At 40.3% G+C, this 13,326-nt stretch overlaps 1 protein-coding gene across 1 annotated transcript in view; it reads right to left on the bottom strand.

Moving 5' to 3' along the window:
• The window catches only part of LOC115629179 (cAMP-specific 3',5'-cyclic phosphodiesterase), an 87,360-nt gene extending 75,725 nt beyond the window's left edge, over nucleotides 1-11,635 (bottom strand). The window contains exon 1 of the mRNA XM_030525560.1: nucleotides 11,488-11,635. Within this exon, the coding sequence (XP_030381420.1) occupies nucleotides 11,488-11,540 (53 nt within the window). The 5' untranslated portion in view covers nucleotides 11,541-11,635. The remainder of the gene's footprint in view (nucleotides 1-11,487) is intronic.
• Nucleotides 11,636-13,326: the final 1,691 nt, after the last annotated feature.

Raw genomic sequence — 13,326 nt, 5'->3', positions numbered from 1 at the left:
TGGGTAGCTGGATATTATAATAAAAATTTAATAACAAATTTCTTAGTTCATTCGCTATTGAATTGTACACAAATGTATGTATCTAGATATATTTTGAACGAAACAGCTATCTGGTAAATAAAGCTGCTTAAGTCATGGTTGACAATTGGAGAAATAGGAACTGCTGTTTCCGTTTCTGAACACTTATTACGTGTACGCTGATAAAGTTAAACGGATTGAATGGCACCCTTTTAAGGTTTTATGGCGCCCTAGTAACACGAAGAGTGCGGCAACCGCAGGCGTAATAGGTCGACCAACTACACAGGGAAAAATTGAGACACAAGCCCACAAGTTTGCTTTAAAAATGGAGTCCCTAAAAAAGGACGCATTCGATTTTTCAGTGAAAAATATAATAAGGAAAATCTAATTTCATCATATTTTAATTTTAATATTTTTCCCGCTAAGTTATAAATCAAAGATTAAAAACAGAAATAAATAAATTATTGGATGAACTTCTGTTTTCATTTAAGCGTTATTTATAAAAAGATACGAGGAAACCCCATATGCTTTATAAAAGGATCAGGGAAATAAAGGACAATACAAGGCTTATGCAAAGAGAATAGACAAATTATTGAGAGAATTTTTCAACCCTACCAGGTAGGGAACAAGTTTATTACCGACCGTAAGTGTTTATATTGCGCCCATAACATCTGAAAGAACCGCATACAGAGATCACATTTATGTGTGGCCATAACTTTATTTAAAATGGGCATATGAAAATCATCATGAGAATCAAATTCCAAGAATTACGTGAGTTGATTTAAATCATTAACAATAACGAAGACAATAACAAAAAAACAAACACCAATACAACAAAGAAAACAAACACAAATATTTCTTAGGGGAATAGAAATTAGCGGTTATTCCCACTATTACAAATTTTAATAGCCTATGGTACTAAAAATCTATTTAACTTCTTCAATTTTTCAAATGTGTTCAGGGGTTTTAAGAGTTCGACACAGGCCGGTATAGTAGAGCATTTCATTCGCTCTAGAAATCTTTTCTAACTATCTTTTTTTTGAAGTGTGGCCAGCAGCAATGATCCACTCAAGGCTGTTGTCCTTGGATGTTGTCAAGTGAAAGGGCGGGCGTAGACTGGGTGGGTGCGGCATTGCGTGGCACTGTGTTGAAAATTCAATTTGATTTGATTTGATTTTCGTTCTCGTTTTCGTTTGAATGCACAGCGCAGCACAGCGCAGCCCGTCGGTAACGCTCAGTGTTTGGCAAGCAGCAGAGAAATTATATCAAATTAGTTGAAATAGAAGCACAAAGTGCTTTGAAAATGTGCGCGATGGGTTGGGACGGTCAGTTAAGTTTTTAAGATTCAATTTGTTGACACAGCACACATTTTTAGCTTGATTTTCATGGCGCTCTTGCTTTAAATGCATTAATTTATGTATACATCTCCCACAGAACTACAAGATCTTATATACATACTATAAATAACCGTATGCTGATTTTCTCGGCTTCAGGCAATAGGAAAACTAATATGAGTAATCGATGTTTTAAAATTGAATAAAATTTCGACACAATTTGGCAAAATGGTCACCGCTTTACCCTCTACAAAGTTTTCAACACTACTCAAAAGCAGCTTCACAAATATTTTTAAAGAGTGCAGCAAGGCTGAGTAATCCCTTAATCTGCTCAGAGCTCAGAGAAAAAATTAAGCATTGTTTAATTCAAGTATTTTAAATTTAAAATAACAATTTATGTTATTTATGACATAATACACATAGTACACAAGTGTGTGTGTGCGTTCAATACGTAATTAATCCAAAACTGCAAGAACTGTTGGTGCCAGAGCACGGGCAGATATTCCATTTTTAGTTTTCGCCGGCATTCAAGAATTGGCATAGATAAAATTAATTAGCAATACGTTTATATGTATGTATGTATGTATTATAGCGTAGCGTAATGGATTGTAAAGTGAAGACGGCAGCTCCCTTTCAAATATTTATGCTTCGCCCCCTCTCCCGTTCAATTGATTCGGCTTTGGAGCGTCTGCCTAACGGTGCGCAGATAACGCACGTGCAGTGGGGCAGCAGAACGTGCCGTTTTCAGCAGCTTATGAATGTTGAGCAACGAGCGGACCGACCCATTTGGGGACAACAGTTTTGGGTCGTCAAGCGATGCATAGAGGACGGGAACGGGGTGTAAGAAACGTAGGTGCTTATCAGATTCGCGCCATTTGCACCGAAGACAAGATGAGTTTGTCGAGAGGAACCACCTGCGTCGTCGATGTTGACGTCGCGTCGTAGGCATTGTAGGTAGCATAGCGACGACGTTGGCAGAAAAGTAGGCGCTCTGTGCGCTCTCCAACATACTGTTGTTGTTATTTAAAATTCATCGCATACTACACAGCACCTAAGCATGCATACATACATACCTGTGTATATATGCAAGGGCGTAGGCAGGGGGGGTAAGAAAAATTGTTGCCATATAAAGTCGACTACACGTTCATTATTAAGACGCAATATTTTGCCCTAAAATGGATCTGAGTTGGATTTGTTTAAGTTTTTTCATTGATCATATGCATAAGTTATTTTTTAAATGCATCGTGCATTATTTAATCAAAATTTTAATTTTTTGGCCCCCCTTTGGTAAAAGCTGCCTACGCCCTTGTATATATGTATACTACATAAGTATATACTTATGAGTGAGTGCACACACATGCATTTGTAACTAACAACTACTTGCAATTTATTGTTACATATGTATGTATGTATGTCTGTATTTACATATGTATGTATGTCTGTATGTGAGTTTTCGCGCAAACACTTGAAAATTGTTTATTAGCTATTTGGCTGGGTATTCCATTCTATTTTATTTTATTTCCCCTAATCTTTTATTACTTTCTATGAGTTGTTCCAACGTTAAGAATCGTTAGCTTTTGCGCGTGCTACTGTTGCGCGGTTTTTATCGCACGCCGTTTTTTTTTTATCGCTGGCGCATCGCACGCGATTTCGTCACTGCTTGCCGTGGACACCGGACACAATTACTTTAAAATATAAAATTGTTTGGGGTTGGGGCGTTAGTTTGATCTTGGTAGGAGGTTCGGTCTACATACATATGTATGTGCATATACTCGTATATACATATACTCGTATCTATACATATGTATAGTATGTAAATTCGTATGCATATGTGGGAGACACGCGCCTTTTTATTATTAATCGGTGACTGCTTTACTCTGTCAATACAATATATGTATCAGCGACTACTTCTTGTTTTTGTCCAATGACTAGGCCGTAGTGGTTGTTGTTGTTGTATTTTACTAGTTTGCTCTTTTTAATTGCTCGTTTTGAACGCGTACTTGGTTTGTTTGTTAGTGTCGATGTTGTCGGCGCGCCGCTGTTTGCCAGTTCATCTCTCTCACTCTCCCACTCTCTCGGTTTGTTCATCACTCTCTGGAACGCGGTGCAGTTGTTATTTTTGATTTTCATTTTCTGTTGCATTGCGTTTGTTTATTTGTATGTTGCTCACTTGTTTTGCTTCTTTCTTATTGGCATCACCTTAATTTATATGGTGTGGTTGCTGCTGCGTTTTTACAACTTTTCACTCATTTATATTACAATTAAATATACATATGTATGTAAACATGTACATACGTACATATGCATGTATGTATATGTACATATGCATTTGTAAGATCTGCTGCGAATTTCATATTTATTTCACTTTTATTTTGCACACTATTTGGTTTAACTTTATGCTAAGCACACTCACACAGACAAGGCAGCAGAGAACTGTGTGAGGCGCCGCAGCGATGAGAACTGGCAACCGACAACTGCCTTAAATTTACAGCTAACGCATACAAAACGCGTCAACTGCGACGCTTTTTATGTTTGCAATGTGTTTCGCAGCATTTTTCTTCAACAATACAAAAAGCACACTCGCAAAAAAATTTATAAGAATTTATTTTGTTATAAGAAAAATCACGAACCTCCGCATAACCGAAGTTGGTTATATGATGAAAACGAAACAACGATGAAACGAAGAGTACAGCCAGAGCAGAGCAGCAGCAACTAGCAACGAACCGAGCAAAACGAGCCTAAATGAGAACAAGACGAAGCGGCGACTGACGAACAACAACAAGAGCACCCGCCAGCACAACGCAATGGCATATTCAGAGAGCTAGCAATTTACTATAGAGAGCGCGCGCGCACAAAAGAGAACGCGCGCAATGACTGAGAATTAGAGCTTTTTTTTGTCACTGCAATTAGTCTAGTAGTCGGTCAGACAGATGTACCAGCGGTGGGTGGTGATTTGGGTGGATTGTACTTTGTACGCGTTGTGGTATTTCACAGTCTGACTAGATTGTTCCCTTTAAAGCCCACAAGGACATACTCTTGACTGTTAAGACACGCGCAACTTAATCATTTTCGTAATAAGCCTACTCAAATGGTACATTAATTTAGTGTATGTATGTATGTATGTAACACTCAGAAGGTGACATGGGGGCTTCAATGAGAGGCACGTCTGGAAGGATAGCGGCTAGAGCCGTCATACCTGGTGTAGACATTCTCCTTAGCCTGAGAAATGGTAACTATTACTTTCCCGTTATACCCCCACTACCCCGCTTCTAGTTATTTTCCACAATTGGGGTAAATGTAATGTCTGTCCATGATCGCCTGTTGTTGTTGCTGTTATTTTGGCTCAAATCTGTGCATGTAAAAAATCAAAAGCATGCAAGTAGTCCCCATGCAAATTTATGTACATAATTGAAACACTAAATCAATAGGTACATATGTACTTGCCAAGCTGATATGTGATACCTTATTATTATTAATTGTGTTTAATAATTATACCCTGTACCGAAAGTGTATATTAGGTTTGTGCAAAATATCTAATGGGACTCTATTATATATTTTTGATTATACCCCCTCTCCCAGCAACTGGATTTTTCAGTATTGCCTAATCGTTTGATTCTAATAAAAGATTTTACCGAGACAACTTAGCGGGGAAGTGTGTTTGGGTACAGGGTGTTTCACTGTCGGTCTTGCTCGACGTTTATATGTATAAATATTAAACAACTTGTTTTAATTTTTAAACACGCTAAGAAGTTATAATTTTCTGCGCCGAAGCTCGGCGAAAATCGGTACTCCTCTATGGACGGACCACGGACTGCAAATTATAAACTAGGTACATTTGTATATAAAAGCCATATGTTGTCCATTCTATCTACTACATTTGACACCTAATATTTCAACTTTCTGATCAACTTTCGAAACTCACGAAAAGTGCCACATCACGTATAATTTGAAAACTCGATTCCAATATAAGTAATACAAGTCTTTGCAAATAAACAATAGTTTTTTCACACTACAACTGTTTTCAAGTCATATCGTTTGTATGATAGCTATACATGTACATATATACACGTATATACATTGTATCCTGTATCCTGTAATAGCTATATGATGTAGGTATACAGTTACAGGTATTCAGTCAAACTGAAGACATGCCCGCCAAACCATATGAACACTGAAAACCTTACAAGCGTAACATCACATTTGTAGACATTTATAGTATAGTTCCTACTCGTATGCACTTGTACTACTATATATTATTCGATGAGGGGAAAAGCTGTAAAATGGCTCGCTTTTAAATTGGGTAAGCCCAAAACTCGAAGAACTCGTACCTCAGCAATTTAAAATTTTAACGAAAAATAATTTTAAACATATACATATGTATGTTGCTACTACTATTTTGTATTTAAAATGTATACCAATTTGCCATTTCTGTTGGCGATTGCCATCAAGAAAGAGGCAATTGGTATTTCTAGACCCTTACAGACCCTTAAACAGAGTAGCAAGGTGCTGGGTTGACCAATCTTGGCCAATATTTTTCGAAGCCTCAATAAGGACATGCTTGTGTTTAGGTGGCGTTACGTGAAATTTCATTGTGATAAGTTAGCTCTAAACAGAGTTACAGCCAATGTAATATGCTGTTGTGGTTGCTGCCGCGTTGGTCCAACCCTGTGTTGCACACAGAACATGAACACAAAGTCGATGATACTTTATGAATTGGTATAGTAAAAAAAATATGAATAGTAGCACATAGGTGTTGCATATTAAATACAATATTAATATTTGCTTTATTTATCAATTTCTTTTTTAAGTGTCTAAAGGGATACGTACTATATAGTGCTATATACATAGTAGGTATAGTAAGCAGATAATGTATATAAAACATGATTTATAGTTCCGACTGGGGGTTTCTTTGTGGCAATTCAAAAGATTTCAAATAACAGTTTGTGTTGAACAAAAGCCAAAAAAGCCTGCTTCTCGATTCTGTCTATTACTGCCTATTACTATGCAGTCAGATGGGATAATATTTCGTTTTCAATTTTCGGATAATTTATCGTTCCGATTGCGAAAAATGTGAATATTCATCGGCATCGACAAGCGGCCCGGCATGCGATTTTTATGGCCGAAAAACTGCCGGGCTTCTACCATTTGAAAGGGTACATGGATGTGTGTACACACTCGTATGAGGGAACGGTGTCGCTGCTTTTTGTTTTAGTTGTGTGCAGACGCACAGACGAAGAGTGAACGGCGGGAGAGCGTGTCGTGTGTTGGAGAGAGCCAAGAGAGCAAGTATCCACATACAAGTAGAAGTGGCATTGGCGGCGGCATTTGCTGCCTTTCAAGAGGTTGCATGTGGGTGGACGATTGAGTGGCTCGGAGCGGCTACTGCTGCTGCTGCCGCTGCTTCTGCTTCTGTCCATTGGATTGGCCTTACTGTTGTTTTTATGTGTTTGACAAGTTTAAGGGATTTACATTTTACGCAATTATGTATCAGAAGGCAGGGTAATTAAAGAGAGTGGCGGAACTCTAATTGCAGGATGTGAAGAAACAAGACGTTGTCGTAGCGGCAACGGCAACGGCAGCGGCGGCAGCAGAAACAAATCAGTAACAACAACTGTTACAGCCGCAAAACGTGTGCGTGTGTGCAACCTTGAACTTTGACCTCACGCAGCTATTAGGCAACTGCCTAGGTGGCAGAGCCGCAGCCCGAGTTCATAATCTAAGTCTAACACCTCATTGTCGGACCGACTGCCTGCCGAAAATTCTGCCCCAAGCAGCAGCATCGAGAGCGACAGCGCCAGCGTCATGGCATGGACCTGAGCCCATCCCCGCCCAGCGGTCTGGCCTTACAATGGGAGACAAGAGGCTGACGCTGCCGCTGATGTTGCCACTCGCCACTTTCCACTTGACGTGTGGAGGCAGCATCTCTCCTTCTCCCATTTCTAAGATGGTTTAGGCGTGCACTTCAAGAAAATTGAACGTAACGCTGCAGATGGCATCAGGTTCAGCTAACAGGAGCTTACAAATCCTACTTGAGTATTTTTGGGCTCGACATATAATCTGCATCCAACAAGAAGAGCCTGTTGATCGAAAATACTATATTATATTGCGGGTTTCTTTGAAGGAACCAGCAACCAGCAATCCAAAAATTTCAAATCACGATTTGTTTCGAATGTCGATACTGTTTAATATTGCCTATTACTATAAAGATCGGAAAATATTTCATTTTCAATTTTCGGATTGTTTCCACAGAAAAAACTGGTTCAGCACGGAATCAAGTTACTTACTGGAGACATATGTTTGTGTAATCGTGTCTATGCGAGTGTATGTGTGCGGTACAGACTTAGGAGCGTCTGAATACCAGGTTCGGTTATTCTAGCTCTTATACTTTCTAAGATCCTTTTTAAGATAATGCTCTTAATCATAATGCATAATCCTACTTTTGGTGAGAAATAATGATTAAAAATTTGTAAATTTGTAAATTTCCTGTTATTTTTAAGTGTAATCAACATTTTCTTATGGAGTTGTCTCACCAAAAACTATTAGACTTTATTCCTGCCAAATTTTCCATGGACCGAAGTAGTTGGTTTGTAAAAGTAATTTAGAAAGGTTGTTTAAGACTGTGAATAAAGTTGATTATGCTAGTTTTACTTTCTCCACTAAGCTTTATACGTCATCAGAAGTCCTTTTTATTGATTGCAATATATCTATAATGGGATTGCGGAGTGGTTGTGAATTAAATTAACCAAATTCACTCTAGGGCGAAGATTTTCTCGCAGTGTCTGCGATTGAGTGTGTGCCTAAGATGGACGCCGTCGTCGGGCGATGCCAAACTAATAATTAGTCCCAAGTGGGTCTCATAGCAACGAGCTGGCTTGCTTGCCCGGGAGGCAAGCGGGCGGACGGTGGGGCATGACCAGCTCCTCAGAAGTTAAACAGGCCTGATGGGGCCATTTGGCAGGTGCAGGACGTCGCTTGAGCTGCTCGTAGCATTAGTCAAATGTTCTCCATGATAGAAAGCTGAAGTGGCGCACCAAAGTAGGATATGGAGACTGCGACTGACCCTGCATGTGTGTGTGTATGTGCATGTGTATGTGGGTGTGGGTGTACGAGTATGGGCGATGATTCAGAGCAGCACACCAATTTGCCAAATGTGAGAGTTTTAGCAACAACTAAGTATGCAAACCTGAGCCTTCAAATCAAAATTTAACAAAGACATCAGTCCAATGAGATTCAGCAAGAAGTTCTTGGCTACATCAGTGGTATTTAATGCGGATATAACATTTGAGAAAGCAGTAGCTTTATATTGGGGAATATTAAGTGCATCGTACAAAAATATGTGCACTATTTGCAAGTAGTAATTAATACAAGTACACGTATTTAAAAGGCAGCTAATTTTTAATACACACACTACGGGCTTACGAATAAATAAATTGACTAATAAGCAGTTATTCAAATGCAAAGAACACCTCTTCGAATCCTACAATAGATCCTTAAAGAAATGTGAAAAACTGGCAATGAATAGAGAATGTAATGATTAACTGACAAGAACGGAAGGCAACAGTCGAGAGGAGCCGACTCTGAAAAAATCCTGGCACTCAATTGAAACAACAGGGTATACTACTTGTAAAATGCAAATAACAGACAAAAGAAGATATAGGCACATACTAGTACTATATATGATCAGCATAGAAACGATCGGCGCTACATTTTGTGTTTATAAAGATATTCTCAGCAAGTGCAGCATAAATAAGTTTTGTATGAGTATTTGAAATCTGCCAACTGTATTATATATAGTGCAAGTATAGTTTATTTTCTATTTAGTTAATTTTACACGACTTGTGCAGCAAACTGCTTGTTTCTCTGCTGCGGCAGAGAGAGGGGGGCGGTATTGGCCAGCAGGTCTTCAAATAGGTCGACGCTGCTATAGACTGTCTTAATTGCGATGGAAGTGGTGTTTCGACGGGGTCTTGAGAGTACAGTCGCTATAGATAACGAGAGAACGAAATAAAAAATAAAACAAATAAAAAACGATGGCACTGGCCACAGTGAAGTCACGCTTTATTAAACAAATAGCACAACGTTTCATTAAATAGACAACAACAACAGCAATGGCAAAAGTTATGAATATATATCTAATGATTTAAAAACAACACAACGTGCGCCACTAACTTAATTACTGAACCCGCTCTGGCTGTGAGTCGTAGGTGGGTTGGGTCGGTCGGGGGACCAATATAGGTGTGTTTGTCAGCAGCGGGACAGATGTACAACTTCTGTACAACTGCACGGAACAAACACTGCGAATTAAAACTTGTCAAGCTATTCGAGTGGTGGGTTTTAGAGAACTCTTCGACGATCTTTATATAAGTTCTAGACTGGACCATAAATGGTTAGCATATACTTGTAATGTTTACACTGAGAAGTAGATATAGCCCTGGACAGACCGAAATTAGGGAATCAATAAATCCTGAAGGAATAGCGTTGTATCGATGAAATCTAGGAATCCAGTGCAGGCTTCCAGTTTCAAGAATTTGGTGGAATACTAAAAAGTTGGTGCCCCGACTTTGAACTACTCTCTACAAAAGTTATAGACATTTAGAAATTTAGAAAAATTAACGAAATTGTTAAAAAATCATTTTGGGTTATGCCTCCATGTGTATTCAAACTCACGGAATGTATACACATTTACATCAGGATTGCACATACAAGTACACACAGACAATATAGACACCATTCCGATGTTAATGTGCGGACATTGTATACCCTTTACGTGAGTTCAAGCCCCGAAAAAGAAATATTCGATCACAATTTGTTGTTTTTCCCATTCGTATTTTTGTATAATCCCGTATTTTTATACCCTGTACCCATAGGGTAAAAAGGGTATATTAGGTTTGTGCAAAGTATGTAACATGCAGAAGGAAGCATCTCCGACCCCATAAAGTATATATATTCTGAATCAGCATGACGAGAGAAATCGATCTAGACATGTCCGTCCGTCTGTCCGTCCGTCTGTCTGTCTGTCCGTCTGGATGAACGCAAGGATCTCAGAAACTATAAAAGCTAGAATAACCAAAGTTGGCATCCAGATTCTCCTAAGGACGAGTTTATTTTATTTTTTTTAATTTTCCCCCCCTTCCCCCGCTACAGAATTTCGTCAATAGCGTCCACATTTCAAATGCTACCTAAACCAAACTTTGCACACATAATTTATATATAATTATCTAAGAAAAGTTATTAGCGAAACAAATTCTCGCCAGTACAACCCCCACAAACTGCAGCAACAAGTTCGCTCTTCTTCTTCCTCTTTTTGCTGCTGCTATGGGCGCATATAACTCAGTGACGGAAGTTTACCTGGGTACAGGGTATTACACTGTCGGGCTTGCTCGACTGTAGCGTTCTCTCTTGTTTCCTTTCGTATTTTTGTATAATCCCGACCTTTTGTATTTTTTTTTTCTTTATTTCTATTTCTCTACTTCTCAGTTTTCTAATTTGTCTATTCCACTAACATGGTGGGTCTCCAAAGTTATACTTATACCTCAGGCAAGTAAAGTCTTATATATTTCCCCTGCAGATCTATTTAAAGAATTCTACATGCTGACACAATTACCTTTTGCTCGGCTTTCTAGAAAAAAGGGCGCCCCCAATAACGGCATCTCCGAAACAATCGACGATGCACTGACTAAGATGGACCAGTTTTTTGAACACAATACCCAAAGGGTAAAAGGGTATGCTAGTATAGTGTTACCGTATGACAAAGTATTAATTATTTTGATGTCTTATCAAAACTTCCGTTATTCTTGGAATTTTGTAACCGAATTACATCCGATTTGTGCCGCATGTGTCTCATCGTGCTAGGCCAATTCTATTAGAATTGAACAGCCATAAACGTAATATCTGCCCATACTGTTGACTCAGCCATTTCCGAAATCTAGGCAGTTGGACAGACAGATGGACAGACCATTGGAGGGAGCAATAAATATTTGGGTAAATTACAAATTTCCTTCGTTTTTATATACATTTTGTAGGGTATCTGAACTGGCACTTCGGACAGCACAGCTATGTCTATATAGTAAGTATGTATGTACCTATGTATTATCTATGTATGTATATACTAGAGACTAATGCAAGTCGCACTCACCTCGTTGGTGAATTGCGAAAATTGTAGCAACAACAACAGAAGGAGCAAACCATATACACGAAAAAGTTGACGCTGCCGCACCACGTTGAAGTGGTGGGGGTGGCGCTGCCGGTTGCGGTGGTTGTGTTGGTGTTATTTGTGTTGCTGTTGCCACAATCGTCGGTGGCTGTGGCGTTACTGCTGTGTCTGCTGGCGCCACCGCCACCGCTTTCCTTGTCTTTATCACGATCTCGGTCTCGGTCTCGATCTCGGGATGAGGAGCAAAGATCGATGCCTGCCGCCGCACTCAGCGCAGTCTCAACAATAATCGAGGCTGCAGAAGATTTGCGCCTAGCGCCGCCACTTGCCTCACCTAGCGGCGTCGCTACCGCTGCTGCTGCCGCCGCTGCCGCGCTACTTGCCTTGGTCGTGTGTTTTAAAAACTTGCTTAGTCTGCGAGCGGCGGTGCTGGCGGCTGAATGTGAGTGGTGCAGCGACTGGGGTTGCTGGCGAATAGCGGTGGCTGGTTCCTGTTGGGCGGGCTGTCTCTGTAATTGTGGTTGTGGCTGTGGCTGTGGTTGTGACGTCGCTGACTGCGTTGTTGCATATCCGGCATTGGATTTGGGATTCACGTCACTGTCGGCGTCGGTGTGGTCCTCATCCACGAATGTTATCTGCTTCCACTTTTTCTTCTTTTTCACTTTGGCTGTGGCTTTTAGCAATTGTCGTGATCTAAATTTTGGAGTTTGTGTGGCAGTTGTTGCTGTTGTTGCTGCAGTTGTGGGTGCTGAGGCCGATGTTGCTGTTGATTCGTTGAGTCTGCTTTGCGGCACTAAAATGCTGGCTCTCGTGGCTTTTGTTGTTGTTGTTGTTGCTGCTGCTGCTGCTGCTCCGGCTGCTGCGGCGCTATCGCCTTTGGCCGCCAGCTCAAAATTTTAAATTTGGCTGCGCATCCAAGAACAAAACACAGCAAAAAACACAAAAACAAAAACAAAAAAACAACAAAAATGCAGGCAACCACCCACAGCGAGACGTTCTCACGCGCCCGTTGCACTCCTTGTTGGCCGCTCGCTGCTTTGCGGCATTTGATAAGCGCAGCAGCGGCAACTTTTTTTTTATTAGTATACTTCCGTTTTCTTCTGCGGAGATTCGGTGATTTACGGTTTTAATTTAGATTTTGATACTTAAATGTACTCGTATGTATGTATGTAGGTGTGTGTGTGCTACACACAAGAGCGAAATAATATGTAAGTGGCAACAACAACAACAACGCGGCACATTTATGAACGGCGTGCGTCTGTCTGTCTCTCTGCCTGTCTGTCTGTCTGTCTGCCTGTGTGTCTGATTTACGTTTCGCACTTCCACTCCCAACTTTAGGTTCTTGCCCACGCACCGCTCTTGCTCTTGCTCTCGCTTGCGCTTTCGTTTACATTCTCTTGCCCTTTCTCTTTCAGTCACTAGTCACGTTCACATGCAAATTTGTTTATTGTTGTTTGGCCGTAATTGTTGTTGTGATGTGCTGCTGCTGCTGCTGCTGCTATTTAGTTTTTTAATTTTTATTTTTTCTAGTGTAATGTTACGCGCCAAGCAAAGTTGGTTTTATATCTTTGTCATGTCAGCGTCCCTCCTTCAGTTGATACTTCCTCCTTTCTTATCCACTTGGCGCTGGCGCTGACTCCGACGCCGACGTAGGCTGCGACAGAACACGTGAGAATGCGCTACGTACATACTTGTATTGGGAGACGGGGAGGGACGGGGCGGGCCTTCTTGCTCCACTTGCTTTTGCATTCGCACTGCACAACCGTGAATTGTAGCGCTTAATTTATTTTTGTTAGTCTCAAGCGCATGATACGAGCATAT

Source organism: Scaptodrosophila lebanonensis, unplaced genomic scaffold (genome assembly GCF_003285725.1).
Source record: "Scaptodrosophila lebanonensis strain 11010-0011.00,11010-0021.00 unplaced genomic scaffold, SlebRS2 tig00000136-arrow-arrow-pilon, whole genome shotgun sequence".
Classification (NCBI taxonomy): Eukaryota; Metazoa; Arthropoda; class Insecta; order Diptera; family Drosophilidae; genus Scaptodrosophila; species Scaptodrosophila lebanonensis.
The sequence above is the reverse complement of the archived record's forward strand: the minus strand, read 5'-3'. Positions and strand labels throughout refer to the sequence as shown.